Genomic DNA, 21,940 nt, shown 5'->3' on the forward strand with positions numbered 1-21,940 from the left:
CAAATCAATTTGGTTGCCCTCCTCTGTATCCTCTCAATTCCTGCGATATCCTTTTATATTTTGTGGTGACCAGAAATGTGCACTGTATTCCAAGTGCAGTTAAGAGTATTAGCCAATAAATTTTGATCCTGATGATATTTCTGGGAATAGTAGAATGGCGGATACTATTAAATCTTTGCTTTTGGTATAGCTTCTTTCATGTCGGGAGGATGTCTCAAAGTGCTTCACAGGATTTAATGTAAGTAAATATTTGTGGGTGAACGAGGCAGCCAAGTTACATGCAGCAATGTCCTACAAACAACCATTGAAGTGTGACCAATTTTATTTGAGGGTTTGTTGGCCAGGAGATGGGACCTTGGCTTAGAATCTCATCTGAAAGAAGACCCTCCAACAATGCAACACAACTGTAGCACTGCAATAGTGTCAGCATAGACGAGATGAGTTTGAGTCCTGACGTGGGATATGAACCAACAACCTTTTGATTCTCTTTCAAATTTATAGAGCGCTTTTCATGTCGGGAAGACGTCCCGAGGCGCTGAACAGTCAGGTGTTAGGGCCTGAGCATGGGGGTGTGGTGGTGTCGGGGCGAGGGAAGGCAGAGGTGGGAGGGCGACCAAAGGCACGATCGAAGAGAAGGGTCTTGAGACCGGCCTTGAAGGAGGCAAGAAAGGAAGCGAGGCGAAAGGACCGTGGGATGGAGTTCCAGAGTGTGGGGGCAGAGAGGCTGAAAGCCCGGCCACCGATGGTAGGATGGGTTGGGCGGGAGACATGGAGCAGGCCAGAGCCCGCTGAACGGAGGGAGTGGGCAGGTTGGTAGGGAGTCAGCAGGTCAGAGAGGTAGGAGGGGGCAAGGCCATGGATGGTGTTGAAAGTGAGAGCCACACTGCTCATGAAAGATGAGTAATAATAATAATCCTTGCTTCCCAAAATGTGGTAAAGTGAATTTACTACATTTTATAATAATATTGTGGGTGAAACAAGTCAAAAAGGAAAGCCCAGAAATTTATGTACTTACACACAGAATGAAAATCCAGGCTAAGTGTTCTGAAGTAAAAATATACCTCAGGGTTAAGGTCATTTTGAACCATACCCTTGATCCCTCAAGCTACAACCTTACAAATTTTGTACATTGTCCTACAATGTCATTAGAAGATTGTTGGTTCTAGAATCAACTGCTCATATACATTTTGCCCATGTATTTTTTAAATGCTTAAGTGGTGTGTTGAGCAATATTCTGCTTCTGTATGTGATACAGCAAATCATGATTACTTGTGATGGTGGTAATGGATTTTATACATGTGAGGTCTAAATATTGTAAGGATGATATTGACTCACTATGTGGCCAGATTCACAGTTCTGCAGCATTACAGACTTCAAAACCCTCATCCCTGGAGTCCTGTAGCTCAGTGACTAGAGCACTCTCCTTGCAAGCGATAAGACCTGGATTTGATTCCTGGGCAGGTGAAACGTTGGGCAAGTTTTATTACTCCACACGCCTGTTTACCTAGCAGTAAGTAGGAACTCGGTTGTTAATAGACTGGCGGATCACTTTTTCGGGATAATAACCCCTCAAAAAATAATTGGTCGCTCAATCCACGACTGTTTGTGGGACACTATTGTACACAATTGGCTGCCGCGTTTCACCCCCAATACAGTCAATTCACTTTACAGTATATTCTGTGAAGTGCTTTGAGATGTTTCAAAGATTTAAGATGCTATATCAAATTCAAGGATCATTGTTATTGAATTGTAGGTGCCTTCGGTCACCCTCTTTCCCCTATCTTCCACCCCTCCTGATCCCAACTCCCCGCTCGGGTCCAAGTCCCTGACTGTCCAGTGCCTCCGCCCGATGTGCAATGTAATTTGTTGTAGAAACGCAAGTGGCCGGGAACACTCAGCAGGTCTGGCGGCATCCGTGCGGAGGAAAGTGAGTTAATGTTTCAGGTCTATGATCGTTCGTCAGCATTTTCAGCTCATCAATCACAAATGCAAGGATTATTATTATCATCATCGACCTGACACGTTCTCGTTTGGCCTCTCCATAGATGCTGCCTGACCTGCTGCGTGTTCCCAGCGAGACTCCTGTTTTTAGGTCAGAGTTCCAGCAGCAGCAGTATTTTGCCGTTGTGTCATTTGTTTTGTTTTGTTGTTGTTGATTAATCCTTAACATGTTGGTACAAGCGCCTCCCCCCCCCCTCAGGAGGCTGTGGGCCGCCCAAGAGCTCAATGGCGGCCGCTCTTAGCGACGCGGGCGCCCGGTTGCTATGGGGCCGGCGACCAATGGGAGGACGCGTTGCTGGTCTCGGCGCGCGCGCGCGGCGCGCGCGCTTCCTGCCGTCGCCAACGGTCGCGGCGCGAGGCCGGCGGTTGGAGTCCGTCGGCCGTTGTTTCCGAGAAGCCGAGCGGCCACCGACACAGCGATACCGACCGACCGACCCGGGAGGGGGGGGGAGAGGAGGAGGAGGAGGTGAGTGAGTGAGTGAGTGAATAAATGTGGGAGGAAGGGGAGGGTGCGTTTGAAGTAATGATAAGCCCCTGTTTCCCGGCTCTGGGCCTTGTACAGCGGCGCTTAGCAACCACCACCAGCCCTGCCTCCTGCCGTCTCCCTCCGCGCGCGCGCGCGTGTGTGTGTGTGTGTGTGAAACATAAAGACCCTTTGCTGTTTTACTATTATATTATTGGCTCTTTATAACTCTCCCTCCCATTTCCTCCTCTCCCCCTCTCGCTCTCCAGATCCGCCGTGTGCCACCGACAGTGGGAGGGAGGGAGGGAGGGGGGGGGGCGCGGCTGCGTCCTTCCTTACCCTGGTTACAAACAGTCGACATTTTGGGTATCTGGCCACGGTTTATCGAAATAAGTTCAACTGAGTAAATGCAACCGCCTGGGACCTTCACCAGTCCAAATGGGACTGATTTGCACCTACACACCGATGAAGCTGCCCCCCACCCACCCACCCCGACTGAGCCACACTGATCATATCCCCCCCCCCCCCCCACGTTTCCCCTATAGCCCTGAGCCACATTGATGTTAAACAGCTTATAATAATAATAATAATAATAACCCTTGCATTTGATACAGCGCCTTTCACGTCGGGAGGATGCCCCAACGCTTGTTGGTTTGCCGGATTTTTGGTAACAACAATAATCCTTGCGTGTGGCGACGCCACTTTATCACGCTGTCGAGGCATCTCAAAACGCTTCTCAGAATATATTGTAAAGTGCGGTGACTGTGTACTTTGTGGGCAAAACGCGGCAGCTAATTGCGCTCAGCGGTGTCCCACAAACAGTCGCGGATTGAGTGACCAAATTCTTCTTATTTTATTTATTTATTTTTTGGAGGGATTGTTAGCCCCATGAAAGAGATCCGCCAATCAACTAACAGCCTTACTGTCGAGTAAGGAGACTTGCCTAAGGTTTCGCCCTGCCCAGGGATCGAACCTGGGTCCTCTCACTCGCGAGCCGAGCGCTCTAACCAATACGCTACAGGACTCCACCCACGGCCTGGACTGGAATTGCAAATCTTTAAGTTATTGGAGGACTGCATATGGCACAGACACTTTTCAGACCCAGCTAATGCAGTTCAAAGTTGGAATTCTACATTACATTTTCTGCTCTTATTTACTCAAAGCGGTCTTGCTTCATTCACTTTGCTTTTACTGCGTGCAGCTACATGCTGTATTTGGTGATAGGTATCTAATATGACCATTTTAGATACCTTCAGATTGGGCACCTGGTGCTTTATGAATTAATAAAAATTGTGTACAATCATCACAACTTGTATCAATCACAGATGAAAAGAAACCTGAAATTACAGGTCTCCATGGGAGGGGAAATGCACTACTGTAGAAAGTGAAGTATGTTTATGTAAGTACATTAAATATAATGGAGTGCTTTGTACTTGGAATTCTCTTACTTTTATTTTCTCTTAAAATGTTGAATTTTATCCGCACACGATTTGATGGAGCATATTTGAGGATGTCTGATAACTTTTTACTTTTTAGATCACAGTTTCGACTTGCATCTTATGTGATCTTATTAGTTTCCACTGTAATTAACTGTAGGTTACAGTTGTAAACAATTTTAAGTAGGTAATGCCATGCAAATTCTGGTCAAACTGTAGGATGAAGAATCCGATTAAGTCTATTAATAGGCAGTCTTAAGTATACTACTGATTTACAGGTTAGTGATGCATCATGGCAGGAATAAATAGTCTGAGAGGAAACAACGCTCAATAACAAAAAGGTAAAATTTCAGTTAGTGAAAATAATTAATTGCCAGTATTATGATATGCAATTTACTATTTACCTTATCTGAAATTTAGACACATATCTAGACTGATGATATGACTATGCAGCTCTGGGTAATCTATCTGTCGTCTCCTCAGTATTTCCTGGAAGGTGAGATATTCCAGATTAATCGTGCTACACAGAGAGGAGAGTGAACTTTGGGGTTCAAGTGTTTTGGTTCAAAATGTATCCATCTCCTCAACTTTGTCAGCCTTCTACCTCCAAACATGCATTTAGTACTGCAGCGTAACAGCGAGCAGGAGGAAGCAGTATAAGCACAACAATGAAACTGCAAGCAACTTTGGTGACTTGATGACTCAAGTACTATTGTTTGTTCTTGGCAACATGATGCAGGAGACTTCTTGGTTGCATACATTGAATGACAATGCAATTTCACAATAACAACAACAATAGTTGCCCTTCCTGCAGATAGCATCTTGGAGATCTTAAATAATTTAAACAATTTAAGAGATTGTATTTGGATATTCTGGCAGTCTGACTCATTATTAAAAAAATATTAATTTACACTTATTTCTTCTTCCAAAGCATATTAGAATTACACAAACATATCCTTGAAATTATAATTGTTTGACTAAATTACCTGAAAGCATTCAATTTACATGTAATCAAGATACCCTATATAGATTCTGATTAAAGTTTTATGGATATCTGTGGGTTATTATATCCCCTATTTATCTAATAATTTGATCTTAAAGAGCAATAAACTCTTTCATCCAGGGTGAAACCTCGGGCAAGTTTCCTTGCTTCACATGCCTGCTAATAATCCCTCAAAAATAACAATAATAATTTGGTTACTCAAGTGTTTCGCCAACAAATATACAGTCAATTCACTTTACAGTATATACTGTGAAGCGCTTTGAGAGGACTAGAAGACGTGAAAAGCACTATATCAAATGCAAGGATTATTATTTTATTTTTATGTTCTCAATCTTTGTTGCATTGCCAAATAAGAGACTATTCATAAGATTCATCATTTTCTCCCAGAGCAAAGATTTTTCAATTTACACATTAGCAGTGGCAAGACAATGATGAATATTCTACAGTCTGCTGAAATTTATATGGATATCCTATTGGATTAAATTTGTTGCATGTTAGAATTTTTTTGTTAATGTTTGTACTTAAAGGCAAGTGATTCTCAATTTCAAGGTCCTCACCTTCACCTACAAATCTGTTTCACTCCCTGCTTATTTGCTCCTTATTGCTTTGATCTCCTTCTACCCTACTTCTCTCCACTCAGGTAACGTGGGCTTGCTGTGGGTCCTCCATCTCCGCACTATTATTGTTGGCCAAGCCTTCAATTCCTATGACCCAAACATTTGGAACTCCCTCCCTATGCTGCCTTGCCACTTTTCTGTCCTGCCTTAAATCCAACCTCTTTAAACATGTCTTCTATTGCTTCCCCCATCTTCCTCTGCCCCCATCGATGTCTAAACATGTTCTTGAGCACTAAATAATAATAATAATCCTTGCATTTGATATAAGGCTTTTCACGTCTTCTAGACGTCTCAAAGCGCTTCACAGAAAAGACTGTAAAGTGAATTGACTGTATATGTGTGGGTGAAATACGGCAGCCATTTGCGCACAGCAGTGTCCCACAAACAGTCATGGATTGAAGTGACTATTGTTTTTTTTCTTGAGGGATTATTATCAGGGGTGTGGAGTAAGGAAATTTGCTCAAGGTTTCACCTGCCGGGACTCAAGCCCAGGTCTCTCACTTGCAAAGCGAGTGCTCTAACCACTGAGCCACAGTAATCCAAGATGTTCCTCTACGTGAAGGCACTATTAAATGCAAATTGTTGTTGCAATGTAAAACATTTGTATTTTTGATATCTAGTTGAAGTATCCAGTTCTGCCCAGTGGATGCTTTTCTTTCATTTTATTCTGAACTAGTCCATTTGCCAGAGGTAAGAAGAGTGTGCTAATTTACTTTATCATTCAGTTTCCTGCCTCAATATTTGTTACCACACTTTTTAAAAAAAAGTAATTTTCTTCATTTTTTTATGGGCACAAAATGATTTTATTACATGCTTGTCTTTAATATGTAATGACATTGATACAAGTGTATTACAAATTAGCCAGTACTGTAGGTTTATTGAGAAATAATTATTGACTGAGTATGTTTTTATGTTGCAGGAAGCTGACAAAGAAAGTTCAGGGCTGCATTTTGGCTTCAACTTCACAATTGGCAGATGTCGCAGGCGTCTGGTGGGATGTTGTTTCCTTTGAGCACGCTAGTGGGACAGAAAAGGGTATCTCCAGCTGAAATGGAGGACAGAGAAGTGGAGGATCTCCTAGAATCAGGTAAGGAGCTGAATACAAAGTTTTCTTTATTGACCGACATTCTGTGGTTAAAACACCTTAATTGAAGTAAATAGGAATGCTGTTTTTTATAAATAAACACAAATAGAAGTTGTTTTAATTAATTTGGTGTAGAAAGACTGGAGCGCTGTGAGATTGAAAATTTTCATTGGAATCAGCTGGGTTGAGTCTCCTTACAAAACAGGGAACAAAATATTAGGCAGTCTCAAAGAGGGAAAAAGAACTACCTTTTCCCTGTGGAGAAATGTTTGGCATGCACTAACTGTATTCTGATAATGACATATTAGAGCTTGCTTGCAGATAGTATTGGGCAAAAGCAAGTGTCCTACCACTCTATGTGGAGCACTTTGGAGCTCAGCTATCCTACAGAAATTGAATACAGTAGCCTTCAAGCACAACATTCAGTGTAGCTAGTCCTTCACCACAGCCAATAAACAAATGATCCTTGTCTCAGATGTCTTGTGGTTGTAAATCATAAGGACAGAAATTAATCAGAACATTTCTCCAATAGGCAAAAATCCATTTGGGTTGAAGCAAAAATAAAGGTTACAATACAAAGTCAGTATTGATTACTGCAGCTCCATGTTTAAAATGAAGATGATAGATACTGAAGAAGTGCGTCAGATTTATGAATGGGGTGTGAGAATATATGTTATCCTCTCTCAATGCTGTCACCAATAATTATAAATAAGACAGTGAGAAGAAGGGTGCAAAACTAAAAATAAAACTGAAAAGAGAATTTTTTTTGAACCCAAGAGCTGTGACATTGTACAGTTTTTTCTCCAGGCCCTGATCTCACTGTAATTTTACATGGACAGGGCTCGCGCTCTTCCTCCCCCTGCTCTGATTCGGCATTGGTACCAGCCATTCAGCCCAACCAGAATTCGTATAAATATTTAGAATCCGACAATCGGAGTCCTGTAGCTCAGTGGTTAGAGCACTCGCTTTGCAAGAGAGAGACTGAGTTCAATTCCAGGCAGAGGGCGAAACCTTGGGCAAGTTTCCTTACTCCACACAGAGCCTAATAATAATACCTCCAAAACCAAAAACAATAATAAAAATTTTCAATCTACGACTGTTTGTGGGACATTGCTGTGCGCAATTGGCTGCCGCGTTCGCCCACAAATATACAGTCAATTCACTTTACAGTGTGTTCTGTGAAGCGCTTTGGGACGTCCTCCCGACGTGAAAAGCGCTGTATCAAATGCAAGGATTATCATTATCATTAATACCAGTAAATACCATTATCACTAATGTTTTCACAGTTGGCCTGTTACACCCTTCTTTTCCCTCCATCTCTCCCTCAAATAAAATTAGTACATTACAATTTTCTAATGATGGAAAATGGCAGCTGTTCAATTTTACCAGTCAAATGTCGCTTTCCATCTTGATCTTGTTTGTTTGTTTGGCAGAAAGCAGTTTGCAGCTTGTTTAGATATTGCCCTTTTAACATTTTGTGAGGCCTAGGGCTACAAAGCTCTGTTAACCCTTCATCTTTTAACCTAAAGTAGAGTAAGAAATGTAAACCCCAGAATGTAAAATGTGATAGGAAGTGAGAGTATTTATAATAATAAATATTCTTGCATTCAGTATAGCGCCTATAACATTGAGTGCTCTGCAAAGTTTCGATAAAGTGTAGTGACTAGTTTTAAGAAGATGTGACAGCAAATTTGTGGACAGCAATTTCCACAGACAAGGGAATGACTAATTGTACCTCCCCCGGAACCGCAAAGGAGTGTCAGCCTGGATTATTAAGTCAAAGTGTCAAATGTGGGGTTTGAAATCCACAATCTTGTAACCCAGAGGCGAGAGAGAGTACAACCAACTGAGCCAGGTTGACATCTAGTTATGGAGAAAATGCAGGGAATAAAATATTCACCTTAATCTTAATAAAATTTTGAAAAAGATCACTGAGTCAAATGGCATATTCTGCTATTCTTTATGTTCTAGAGAGAGACATGACCTCAAGCCATCCTCCTATACAGATGGCCCTGGACATGGCTTACACAGAGTAGGTCAATCGGAATCACAGTTTAAACGTCTTAAACTATCCTTTCAGGGAAAGGTTCATTTGGAGATCAGGTGGATTAAAAAATAAATTGCTTGAAGGCTTTAACAGTCTCTGAAACAATAAATTGCTTGAAGAGCTCCCGACGTGAAAAAAAATAATTTTGTTATTGAAGGCTTCAACAGTGCCTGAAAGTTATACTGTGTTTGGTTTGGGCCTGAGAGAAATTTTCTCCTCAGGGAGCAGCCTTATTTATAAAGGATACTACACAAGAGAATTACATTAGCAATCCTTTCATAGAACTATTAGAACTTCCAGAATGAAGGACTCTTACTCCAATTGTAGTTGCTTCGTCAACTCAGACCTCATTTGTCACAAATAGTATTGGAAAAGATCATAAGTTACTTTCTGATACCCAGAAATTCCAGTGATTGATATTTCATTTTGGATCTATGTCCATTTTCTCAAAAGAAGAAAAATTCAGAATCATAATACTGCCTCAGAGAAATTAGGTCTATTGCAGCAAGCTAATATCTATAATGACTGGCCCACTAAATCTAGCATTAATGATGCAGTTTTTGATCACAGCAGAAATAAAATCTGCATATGTCAGGCTTCCTGGAAGTAGTTACCTTTATCGTTTCCTACACCAGATTGCATAATCCGAATAGTGATAACGCTTCCATTTGATACAGCATCTTTCATGTTGGAAGGATATCTCAAAGTGCTTCACAGGATTTTCTGTAAAGTGTGTATTTTGTGGGTGAATTTAGCAGCCAATTTCTGTGCAGCATAAGAACATTTCTCCATATCTCATACAGTGAGTCCCTCACAGGGACTCTCTATCAGTTGGTTAACAGGAATCCTATTATGATCTCCAATGGTGGGGAACTTGGAACATGTGTAGTATGCATATGGCTGTAGTTGATATAATTTTATTTTTCAGATAAGCGAGAGTCATCTTCTCCAAAGGCTCTTGAATTGCAAATGATCCCATCAACTGAAGATAACGTAAGTCTATTTTTAAAAATATTTTATTTGACCCATTTTAGTTACAGATACGATGTTTACAATATTTTATTGCCAAGCATGTCACCTTGGGGCCAGTGCAGAACTAAAGAAACCCAGTTTACCTTTTTGACAAGGAGGAAAAGTACTAATAAAAAAGAAGTATTGGGTCCTTTTTTTTGGTTACTTAATAATAATAATTCTTGCATTTGCTATAGTACCTTATCACGTCTTTGATCTTAGCTTTATTTATTTCAGGATGATGTAGCAGTTATCACACCACCAGATGATACAGAAGACATCAAACCCCAGATGAGATCATTAAGCCCCTTGTCATTGACAAGCATATCACCAGATGAAACTGTGCAAAAAGAAAAACCTGATCATTTAAATGGGCCAGGTGGGTTTGTTACTTTTAATTGTTATGAAGCACAGAGCAGTGAGATATGTGGATGATTTCTTGAAGGTAAATCTTTAACTTAACAAACTTTAAAAAGTGCTAAATTATTCCTAAATACATCATCAACATATTAAAATGACCTGCATTTGTAAATGAGCCTTCAGTTTTATTTTGACCGTTATAACTATATGTTCCTGATTCTCGTGTCAGTTCCACAGATGCATCAGGTTAATTTCCACCAACTTTCCAATTCAGGCATCAATTAACCAGAATTTAAGATTTTCTTGATTGAAAAATTAAGATCTAGCTGGACCTTGAACTTTTACAACACGAGATGAAAGATTAAACTTGAACCCACAACTTTGTGACTTGGTGGCAAGAATGGCAGCAATTGAGCCAAACTGATGTTACATCATCCAAATATATACATAAGCTGACTTATTAGGAGAAATATTTATTTGAATACAAATCTGTAATCTTTTATAATTAATGTATTACATTATCGTAGGGCTCTAAAATGACCATAAGATAACTGTTCCTCATGCCTTTAAATTTTGCGCCCTAGACAGAGTGCATCACTGGACATTCAACCTGTTAACTCACATTGTTAAAGGTGCTTCGCTTCATAGAATTTCTTTCCGTATCCAGTATACACAATACAATTCTATCACAAATGTCTGAATGTTACCTGTGTTAATGTGTGTATTATACTCTTTATTTCCAGGTTCAGGGCCACCATACAGTTTTACAAAGTCGTTGCAGAAGGCTGAAGCTCTACTGTGGAATAGACTTCAACCTGGATGGAAATGGCTAATGAAGCAACGAGCAGAAGGTGGTTTTTCAGAAGTGGATAGTGATGATTCATTGTTATCTTCAGATCCAGATGGCATCTCCATCTCAGGAAAACTGGCTAATGTGGAGCAGTTTATCTTAGGCCTGAATAAATGTTGTCAACTACAACGAGGTTTAAAAGGTGCTTTGCTTCAGGGTCATGTGAAATCATTATCCTCAGATGTTCCTTTTATCTCTGAGTTTCATTACCATCCATCCATTTCTAATTTGGGAAAGCATTACGCCAAGCTTCATTTACTAATGGAGACCAGATCTCGTCTCGTTCTCAATAAAGTGTATGCCAGCCGTTTAATGGATGCATCTGAATTTGTACGAAGACTGACTGGTTTGCTGATGCACCAAGAGCATGAAATGTCAAAAATAGAACTGGATGATATAAGTGTCACATCTGTTAAGGGACTTGGAGGTCTTTGCGAGGAGCTAAAATGCCATACAAACCACTGGAAATGCCTTGGTGAAAAAATTAGAAACGACCCCTGGCTAAGTCCTCAACTTTTGTATATGAAAGAAAACCTTCAATATATGAACAAGACTTTGACATTATTAAGCTTGTATGCTGTTTTTCTTATGGAACAATATATTTGCACAATAATTTGTACTTTAGCTTGCTCCCAGCCATCTAGTATGTCCTCAAAATCCCTCTGGGAATTTTTTCATGGTCTGGAAATATTCAACAACATTGTATCAGAGTTCAAAATAGACCACTCATATCTTAAACTGCAAAACCATGTTGAAGAAATGAATGTAAATGAATCGGATTTACTCTCCCAAAGCCTGAAAGTAAACATGTGTAGGCGGAATGGGAACTGGCATATTGAACCATTTCTTATAGATAGAGTGTTGAGGATTTTGGCTGATGAACGAGGAAGAATAGCAGCCCAACATTTTTATGAAGTTATCAGTACAAATAATACATTTCTTTCAACCGCAAACCAAAATGGTTTGAACAGCCTAGAATGGGAAAATATAAATGTGCCTTTTCTTCAGACAGATATGGGTGACGACCTTAATTTTTTTTGTGGTAAAGAAATAAAAATAAGTCTATGTCGACCAAAACTGGGGGCTGGTCAACTGGCATTGGGACCTTGTAGCTCAATAAACTCCATCCAGGAATTCTGCTTGGAGGACAAGGAACTCATGAACTATATTTTTGAGGGTCTTATTACCTCTAACATGCTTTGGCAGCTTGTTCTAAACCGACCCAAACCTGATCAACTGCAGGAAAGTAAATCTGGTGGCCTGCAGATACAGGGCAACGTAATGCCTTTAGCAGAAAACTACCCTCAACGAGGCTCAGAAACAAAGCAAAATGACGAAATAAATCCAAACCCTCATTTATCCCCAATCAGGAGAAAATCTGTCCACTGGCAGGACTCCTCAAATTCTGAAGGAAAAGCTCTGCTGCTTTCAAACTATAGGAATATGATGTGGAAAGCATTTGGAACCCATTTGAGAGATCAGTTCTACTTACAGCCATGGCTTTCTTATGACCCTTGTAACAATGCCATTGGAAATATAGACCAGTGCAAAGCTCAGATCACTGTACTACTTACTCAAGTATTGCATGAAGCATGTTATAAAGGTATGTGAGTAGGCCATGTATTTTCACAATATGTCTAGTGTGATAGTTTTTATAGAATAATATTTTTTGGGAAGACATCTCAAAAGTGCTTTACATGATATACTTTGAAGTGTAGTGACTGTATTTTGAGGGCAAAAGGTCAATTTGCACACAGCAGCATCCCACAAACAGACATGAACTGAATGGTAAATATTCATTATATTCATAAAATGGAAATGAAGTGTTTATAAAATAATAAAATAATCCTCACATTTGTATTTGAGGCAATCCTTACCTCATCTTCATAAAGTACAATATTCTATATTAAATTGCCAGATATCAGCTTGGCTCAGTTAGTACCACTCTCACTTCTGAGTCAGAAGATTGTCATAGTCCATGTTGCAAAACCAGTGCAGTACCAGGGATGTGCTGCATTGCCAGAGGTGCCACCTGTTTGGATGAGACATTGAACATTGGTTTTGTCTGCCTGCTCAGGTGATATTTGAAGATCCCATAGCACTATTTGAAAAGAGAATGAGGTTTTTTCTGATGTCCTGCAAAACAATCCTCCCAGAAAAATTGGTCATTCTGTTCAAATCCTGTGAAGTGCTTTGAGATGTTTGTCGACATGATCATAATAATCCTTGTATTTGATAGAGTGCCTTGTCATGTTGTTAAGGTGTCTCAAAGCGATTTACAGGAATTACTGTAATGACTGTGTATTTGTAGGTGAATGTGACAGCCAATTTGTGCACAGCAATGTCCCACAAATAGCCATGAAGTGAATGACCAATTTTATCTGAGGCACCATATTAAATGCAAGGATTATTATTATTATCATTATCTAATGTCCAGGGTAGAGCTTTGATTTAGCATACTTCTGATATGAGTGTTGTGCCAGGATTACATCCTGCATACAAACTCTTAGACAAGTAAGAATACTGCAGTTGAGGTTGTGTGATTCTAGTTAGTTAGACTGCAGCAGAACCCCAATGCACACTTGGGCCCCCAAGCCCTGACTCTTGCCAACCTGAGTAATACTTACTGGAATTAGGTAAGCAGGATGCATCCCTCCAGGGAGAGAATGCACATTCCACTCCTACAATCTATCTGGAATTTCCATGTGTAGGTGGGATGCATGGAATTCTCAAAACAAAAACAGAAGTCGCTGGGAACACTTCTGTTTTTGTTTTCAGATTTGCAGCATCTGCAGTATTTCGTATTTTTTTTGCATGAAATTCTCAGTTTGGTTTGGGTGCTCTTAAGCATGGTGATAGGTTTGTGCATGTGTCAGACACCTGGCTAACCCTTCCTACCCCCTCCCCCCTACACACACACACACACAACAAGTTGATCTAGTAGGCTTAGCTGGTGATTATTTTTGTTGTTTTAGTTAACTCATTGATATGTGGATTGCAAAAGAATAGAGTAGGAAAATCAATTCCAGTGATGTATCATAGAAATGTAGGAATGTACAAAACTGGAAAAGACCTATGGGTATGTCGAGTGGGCCTCAAAAGTTTTGAAAAAATATATAACCCTATACTGTACTTCTCATATCCTTTAATTGATTTATTTGCCAAATAGCTATCTACTTCCCTGTCTCATTTTACCTCCATTGACACTCTTGGTAGTCTATGCCAGATATTCTCCATTAACTAAAATAATTAAATTCATACTGCTTGCTTTTGTGTTCTGTAAAATAACTATTGAAATTGATTTTGTTTCTGCAAAATATTCTGTATCTTGGGTGTTATATTTTGGAGGTAATCAAAAATACTGAATTATAACATTAACAAAATAACCTCTAGATTTCCATTTAGGAGAACACAGTACACGAAAAGTTAATAATTTAATGGCTGCAGTTTGATGCTGTAGCACCACCGCGTGGTCTAAATATGTTACATCAAGTGATGCTCAGAAACAAATATATTCTAGGCTTTTGTTTTGGTCAGCTATTTAAGAGTATTGAAGCTAAACTAAGTGATCCATGCATCCCATCTATACGTTCACCCACAAAATACATACAGTCATGCCACTTTACCGTATATCCTCATGAAGCATTTTGAGACCTGTTAAGGCCCTCAATCAAATGCAAGGATTATTATATTATTATAGTACGAGTATCAACGTGGCATGGGTCATGAGTACAATGCTGAACACCTGACCCCCAGATTGATCCACGGATTTAGCTCAAATCCAGTGATACATGGAAGATTCTTTTCTCAAAGGAGGAAGATCTTTGGCTGCCGCGTTTCGCCCACATATATACAATCAATTCACTTTATAGTATATTCTGTGAAGCGCTTTGAGACGTCTGGAAAACGTGAAAAGTGCCATATATCAAATGCAAATATTATTTATTATTATGTTAAGAGCCACAAAATCTTAATATATTGCTCACATATATATTGGTTGCCTGTGTTGTGTCAGGTTTAAATATTCAATCAATGTACTATTTACAATCAATTCACTTTATAGTATATTCTGTGAAGCGCTTTGAGACATCTGGAAAACGTGAAAAGTGCCATATATCAAATGCAAATATTATTTATTATTATGTTAAGAGCCACAAAATCTTAATATATTGCTCACATATATATTGGTTGCCTGTGTTGTGTCAGGTTTAAATATTCAATCAATGTACTAGTGGAGTCCTGTAGCTCAGTGGTTAGAGCACTCGCTTTGCAAGCGAGAGACCTGAGTTCAATTCCAGGCAGAGGGCGAGACCTTGGGCAAGTTTCCTTACTCCACACACCTAATAATAATCCCTCCAAAACCAAAAACAATAATAAATTGGTCATTTTCAATCTACGACTGTTTGTGGGACATTGCTGTGCGCAATTGGCTGCCGCGTTCGCCCACAAATATACAGTCAATTCACTTTACAGTGTGTTCTGTGAAGCGCTTTGGGACGTCCTCCCGACGTGAAAAGCGCTATATCAAATGCAAGGATTATTATTATTATTATTTCTGAACTTTAATAAATTGCCATGATATTTGATATTTGCATGGAAACTACAGTTACAGTTATTACAGTTATTATCAAAGTCCTAGATTTCTATTCTTGGTAGGCAGCTCGGACATAACTTCCATAAGACTAAGACGTTTTTCAAAGAGGAAGGGAAAATCAAGAGGTTGAGCCAGTTTTCATATAATCTAGCGGCTGGCTCAAGAATCGCAGAGGCCCATTTACCATCTGAGGAGATGGTAATCATGTTTAGCATGGGGGAGCAGGAAGAAGTGAAACATAATCTTAGCGAAAGATGAAATTAATAACAGTCAAATAAGCAAAATTGCTCGGCATTGTTTGCGCGATTTTCTCACAGTTCGAGGCAAGCAATTCATGTGATATATTTTGAGAATTATTCTACTTTTAAAATATTTCATTGCTGTCTATTCATTCTTTCAGGATTACTACCAGGGGATTGCGAGCCAGTCATAAAGGATCTTTGTCTCCACATGCTCTCAAGGGTTGCCCTCATTCATTGGGATCAAGGTATGTAAACAAAAACATAAAAGGATTTGGTCAGTAGAGGGCAGCAATACATCATCCAATCATTTGGAAGTCTGATATGAGTTCAGCAAACTCTTGTAATACTCCAGCCTATAGAGCTATATATAACACGATATTTTAATGGCTGTTGTTTTTTACTCTAGCTCTATAAAAGAGTTTGTTTGAGCCGACTAATTCAAAATAGAAACTTTTTTCCCATGAACTGAACTCCATTGTATTGTCCATTCCACGTAAGACTTCAACATTTTCTTTAATTTCATTTTTAATTTGGATCATTTGTAAGTAATTAAAAGAAATTGTTGCGAAATGTATTATAAGTAATTATAGTAAATATTAAAAGAAAAAGCTAAAACTATAAAAAGTACCAAAAAGGAAGATAAAACGCAAGCTGCCATTGCATGATAGTTTAATGATTTGAACATTTGTTTTAGTTTTCTGCCATGCCTTGGGATCAGGGTTGAAGGACAGATGTTTTTGTGATCCTGAGAGCATTGGAGACGGAGTGAGAAGCAAGACAGCTGGCCTTTTCCTGGAGCTTTTTCGCCCTCTTTGTGCGATACTGACCTGGTTGAACTTGGAACAAAATCAGCGTGAAGGTCAGTAAATAAATTTGGGATAGATGATGAGGTCTTGGGACACCAAAAGTATTTTTGTGGCAATTTAATTCTAAAAATAGTGNTTTTTTTCAGCTGCGGATCTCATTATCAAGACATAGTGGATTGTAATTTTAGCAATGAATGTATGCTTTAGCATCCATTGTCTTAAAATATAGAATATGTATTGTAAGTGTTTTTTTCAGCTAAATGTATTTCAAAACTTCAAACTCAAGGCTTCTTCAGTTAAGAAATCCTTTACTGTTGCCAGTAACATTTTCCTAGGAAGGTGCACCAAAAAAAGTAGAAGCTGAAGGATATAACATTTTATATAAGGAATTTCTTTCCTGCAAGTAAGACATTCCTGTTAAGTTACTTTCACTGCATGCGAGCATGAGCCCTTGAATCAGTGTATCTGTGCTTCATGAGTTTTACACAATGAAATATGCTTGAAATTAGTTTTATTTTTAACCTTGTGTAACTTATCCTTGCAATGGAAGGAGGAACATCTTGAAGATAATACTCGAGATCATGTTAAGCTCTGCTTTCTGAGAATTTCTCGAATATCTATCGCCATCTTTCAGATAACTAAACTGGTTGCTCTTTCAGCAAGAATGTAAAAACATAGGGGCACATGTTTATCAATAGGGGCTTCAAAACGATTGGAAAAGATTGTATTGTTAAAATATGCATTGAGATATTTCAATTCCATGCAATTAAGTGTCAGATACTTTAATTATATTTATATTTATAATACTATAATTATATATATCCAGAAGGCTGTGGATTGAACATATTCAAGACTGAGATCGATAGATTTTTAAAAACTAAAGGGATTAAGGGATATGGGGAAAGGGTGGGTAAATGGAATTAGGTTAGAAGATCAGCCATGATCTTATTAAATGGCGGGGCAGGCTCGAGGGGCCAAATGGCCTACTCCTCCTCCTATTTTGTGTGTTCTTATAATTAGTATAGGCATGAGAAATCACAAGAAGCAATCATGTGTGAGATGGAACCTTTGTACTCTCATGGGGGTGGGAGGGACCAGCCTGGCTCAGTTAGTAGCACTTTATGATTTAACCTCATATTGAGTCTTTGAGCTGATAGTTTCAGCTGACACTCTAGTGCAATGCTGGGGGTGCCGCTAGATCGTCAGAGCTACTGTCCTTCGGATGAGACATTAGATTCCATCTGCCTGTTCCTGTGAACAATAGAGATCCTGTGGCACTACTTAAAAAGAAAAGGGAGTTAGTTTCTCTTGGTATCCTGCCAAGAGTTCCCAAGATAAAATTGGTCATTCACTTCATGGATGTTAGTGGGACATTGCTGTACGCAAATTGGCTGCTGCATTTGCCTACACAATACAGTCACTGCACTCAATAGTAAACCCTGTGAAACGTACTGACATTTTGTCAATGTAACAATGTGCAAATGCAAACCTTGTTATCATGAAATCTGCAGGATATCGGGGATACACCTATAATACTGTCATAAGAAAATATGAGAAAAGACCCTTTGGTTCATGAAATCCTCTCCTCCGACAGCCATTCATTTCCCTTTCCCTGGTTATTGCTCCCCTCCCCCTCAGTGCCCTATCTTCAAGAATCCTATACTTCTTTTCTAACCTCTTGGTAATCAGGCAAAGTTACAGCTACCTGCATGAGCAGTTACATATTATTTAAATCTATCCATGTTAAAACATTGATACAACAAAAATATATAAATTAATTATTTATATTAACATATAAAAAATTCAGTGTATTAGAGGATACTTATGCATTTTTGAGGGAGTAGGTAATAGAGGGGTGTAATGGGGAATAATGGACATTAACACCAGCAAGGACTAGTTGGGCGAACGGCCTGTTTCCGTAGTGTAAATCCATATAGCTTCTGTCTTTGAATAGTTCCAATCCTATCTCTCACACCGGCTCAAATTTGTCTCCACCAATGGCTTCTCCTCCAGCCCTGCACTGTCTCGGGCGGTGTTCCTCAGGGCTCTGTCACCGGTGCTTTTCTCTTCACCCTCTACATGCTCCCTCTTGGCAACATCATCCGCAGACATGAGTCAACCTCCACGTGTACACGGATGACGCCCAACTCTATCTCTCTGCCTCCACCCTCGAATCCACGACCATTGCTGTCCTGACAGACATAACGTTCTGGATGAGAGCCAACTTTCTACCATTGAACGTCAACAAAACCGAGGCTCTCCTGATAGGCTCACACCAGTGCCTCTGCACCTCAGGCACTGGCAGCATCAGCATCCATGGCTGCACACTCCACCTCGCCAAGCCAGTCAGGAACCTGGGCGTCTTGTTGGATCCTCAACTGTCCTTTCTCCCCCACATCCATTCCATGACCTGCTCTGCCTTACCCACCTCCTCAACATGGCTGGACTCCACCACTGCCATACCACTCAGGCCAGCGAAACCTCATACAAGCATTCGGCACCTAAAGACTCAACTACGGAAACTCCCTCCTTGTTGGCCTTCTCAACTTTTCCCTCCACAAGCTGCAGATCATTCAGAACTCTGCAGCTTGTGTGCTTTCCCGCTTCAGGCTCTGTGACCCGATTATGCCCACTCTTGCCCGGCTTCACTGGCTCCCCATCTCTTAGATGATCGAGTTCAAATTCTCGTCTTCACCTTCAAGGTCCTCCATGGTCTTGCCCCCACCTACCTCTCCAACCTGCTACCCCTTATCAACCTGTCTACTCTCTCCGCTCAGCAGGCTCTGGCTTGCTTCAGGCCCCTGCATTTTTGAGGGAGTAGGTAAGGCTGAAGACCCGACCACCGATGGTGGAACAGGCAGTGCTAGTGACATGGAGCAGGCCAGTGCCTGCAAAGTGGAAGGAGCGAACAGGTTGGTGAAGTTTTAATGGGTTGCAGAGCAAGTCCATGGAAGGCTTTAAAGATGAGAACAAGGATCTTGAACTCAATCCTCTTGGTGGTGGGGAGCCAGTGAAACTGGGCAAGGATTGGGGGTGATCAGGTTTGACCCCCAATTATCCTTCCTCCCCATATCCGGTCCCTCACCAGCACTGCTTTCTTCCACCTCCGACGCATCGCCCGTCTTTGCCAATATCTCACCCCAAAAGCCGCTGAAACCCTGATCCATGCCTTTGTCACCTCTTGGCTGGACTATTCAAATGCTCTCCTCGCCGGTCTCCCCTCCACCACCCTCCAAAACCAAAACCAATAATAAAAATTGGTCATTTTCAATCTACGGCTGTTTGTGGGACATTGCTGTGCACAATTGGCTGCCGCGTTCACCCACAAATATACAGTCAATTCACTTTACAGTGTGTTCTGTGAAGCGCTTTGGGACGTCCTCCCGACGTGAAAAGCGCTATAACAAATGCAAGGATTATTATTATTATTATATTATTCGTAAAATCCAGGTCATCCAGAATTCTGCTGGCCGCATTCTTACCCGCACCAAACTCTGCTCCTCAATTATCCCAGTCCTTGCCAGACTGCACTGGCTGCCTGTCCCAGAGAGGATCGATTTCAAGACTCTCACTCTTGTCTTCAAATTCTTCCACTCCTCTACACCCGCTCTACCTCTCTGACCTCTCTCCTCACAACAGTGCCCGTTGCCTTTGCTCCACCAGGTCTGGCCTCATCATTGTCCCCCCGAATCCTCTGATCCACCATCGGTGGCCGTGCCTTCAGCCACTACGCCCTGATGCTCTGGAACTCCCTTCCTCACTTCCTTCACCTCGTCCCCTCTCTTCCTACTTTCAGGTTTCGGCTAAAGATCTTTCTTTTTGACCACGCCTTTGGTCATCTTCTTCCCTCTCCCCCTGGCTTGGCCCCGTTATTGTGAAGCGCTCTGAGTGGAGGTCGTGGCGTGGAGGGCACTATATAAATCCAAGTTGTTGTTGTTGATCGGCGCACAAACTTAGTGCGTGAGAAGACACGAGCTGCAGAGTTCTGAATAACCTGATGTATGTGGAGGGAAGGGTTGGGAAGCCTGGCGAGCAGGGGGTTAGTGTAGTCAAACCTGGATGTAATGAAAGCCAGCTAATTAATTGATTAATTCGTTAATTGCATTTGATATGATACCTTATCACATCATGGAACTATCTCAAATATTTTCACAGGGTTTTACTGCAAAGTGTAGTAATTGTGTATTTTGTAAGCGAACATGACGGCCATTTAGCACACATCAGTGTCCCACAAACAACCATATGAAGTGAATAACCAATTTTATTTGGGGATTGTTGGTCAGGACACCGGAAGATATTCCCTTCTAATTTTGAAAAGTGCCATGAGATCTTTAACATTACCTGAACAGACAGATGGAACCTCAATATAACGTCTCATTCAAAGGACAGCACTTCAGAGAAAGTATAATACAAAATTACATTTGTATAGTGCCTTTCACATCGGGAGAACGTTCCTTGGCCCATAGTAGCCCATTCCCATCACTTCACTGGAGGGTCAGCGTAGACCATGAGTTCCAAGTGCCAAGTGAGGCTTGAGCCCATAACCTTATAACTCAGAGGTGAGAGTGCTGCCAACTGAGGTATACTTATTTGCACATGAACCAGATGGTGATGCACTGTATGTCAGAAGAAAAAATAGATTTAAAGTTTCCATTTGCACATCAGATTTTTTTTCTCCTATTTGCAGGTCTAATTAAAATGACTTTGAATATTTTTTCCAGAAGAAGTAATGAGTATATTATTTTACAGAGGTTTACAAAACAATTATTTTCCATGCCTTAAATTACTGCAGCCAAGCAAGTTAATGCTGCCTGTTCAGAATATTCTTGAGGAGGGCAGAGGAGAAGAAACAAACAACAACTTGCATTTATTTAGCATCCTTCATGCGGGCTAGTGACTCAGAGCACTAAACAAAGGCAGAGCTTGATGCAAAGCCAGGGAGAGAGAGGGGAGGTGACAGTAGGCACAGTCGAAGAGGAAGGTCTTCAGGTGCGATCTGAAAACGGGTAAGCATGGGACAGGAGGAGGGATTGAGGTAGAGAGTTCCAGAGTTTATGGACATAGTGGCTGAAAGCACAGCAACTGATGGTGGAGGGGACAAGGGACATGCAGAAGGAAGAGGCACTAATAGGTCGTATTTATATCAATTATAAATATGATTTAAACCCTTGACTGTTAACAGGTAAGGAGAAATTTTTCTCCAAAACAAAGCAGTTCTGTATCATTTTTGTTAGCACTTTGCAATTCAGAAAAAAAATCATAGTATTACAATATACCACTGTGCCACTCAAACATCAGAAGTAACTTCCATTACTGTGATAAGTCTAATCCACTAAAATAAATGTACAAAGCATATTTTAAAATATAAATATAAAAAAAATTCTTGTGTTCCTTTTGTTTTTTTCAACTATTTTTGCTTCCCTTTT

The 21,940-nt window shown here is 40.5% G+C and overlaps 1 protein-coding gene across 3 annotated transcripts in view; it reads left to right on the top strand.

The window, feature by feature from the left end:
- The first annotated feature begins 2,441 nt into the window (after positions 1 to 2,441).
- Positions 2,442 to 21,940, top strand: part of ccdc142 (coiled-coil domain containing 142) — a 48,451-nt gene continuing 28,952 nt past the window's right edge. Inside the window, exons 1-7 of one of the 3 annotated variants that reach the window (XM_007897946.2) lie at positions 2,442 to 2,467; positions 6,440 to 6,607; positions 9,580 to 9,644; positions 9,900 to 10,041; positions 10,766 to 12,475; positions 15,867 to 15,953; positions 16,403 to 16,567. In XM_007897946.2, the coding sequence (XP_007896137.1) occupies positions 6,496 to 6,607; positions 9,580 to 9,644; positions 9,900 to 10,041; positions 10,766 to 12,475; positions 15,867 to 15,953; positions 16,403 to 16,567 (2,281 nt within the window). In that variant the 5' untranslated portion in view covers positions 2,442 to 2,467; positions 6,440 to 6,495. Of the gene's footprint in view, positions 2,468 to 3,118; positions 3,132 to 3,653; positions 3,864 to 6,439; positions 6,608 to 9,579; positions 9,645 to 9,899; positions 10,042 to 10,765; positions 12,476 to 15,866; positions 15,954 to 16,402; positions 16,568 to 21,940 lie in introns of those variants that run through there. The other 2 variants (XM_042343276.1, XM_007897947.2) reach the window with 2 other exon arrangements.

The sequence above is a fragment of the Callorhinchus milii genome, unplaced genomic scaffold (assembly GCF_018977255.1).
Source record: "Callorhinchus milii isolate IMCB2004 unplaced genomic scaffold, IMCB_Cmil_1.0 Scaffold1, whole genome shotgun sequence".
NCBI lineage: Eukaryota > Metazoa > Chordata > Chondrichthyes > Chimaeriformes > Callorhinchidae > Callorhinchus > Callorhinchus milii.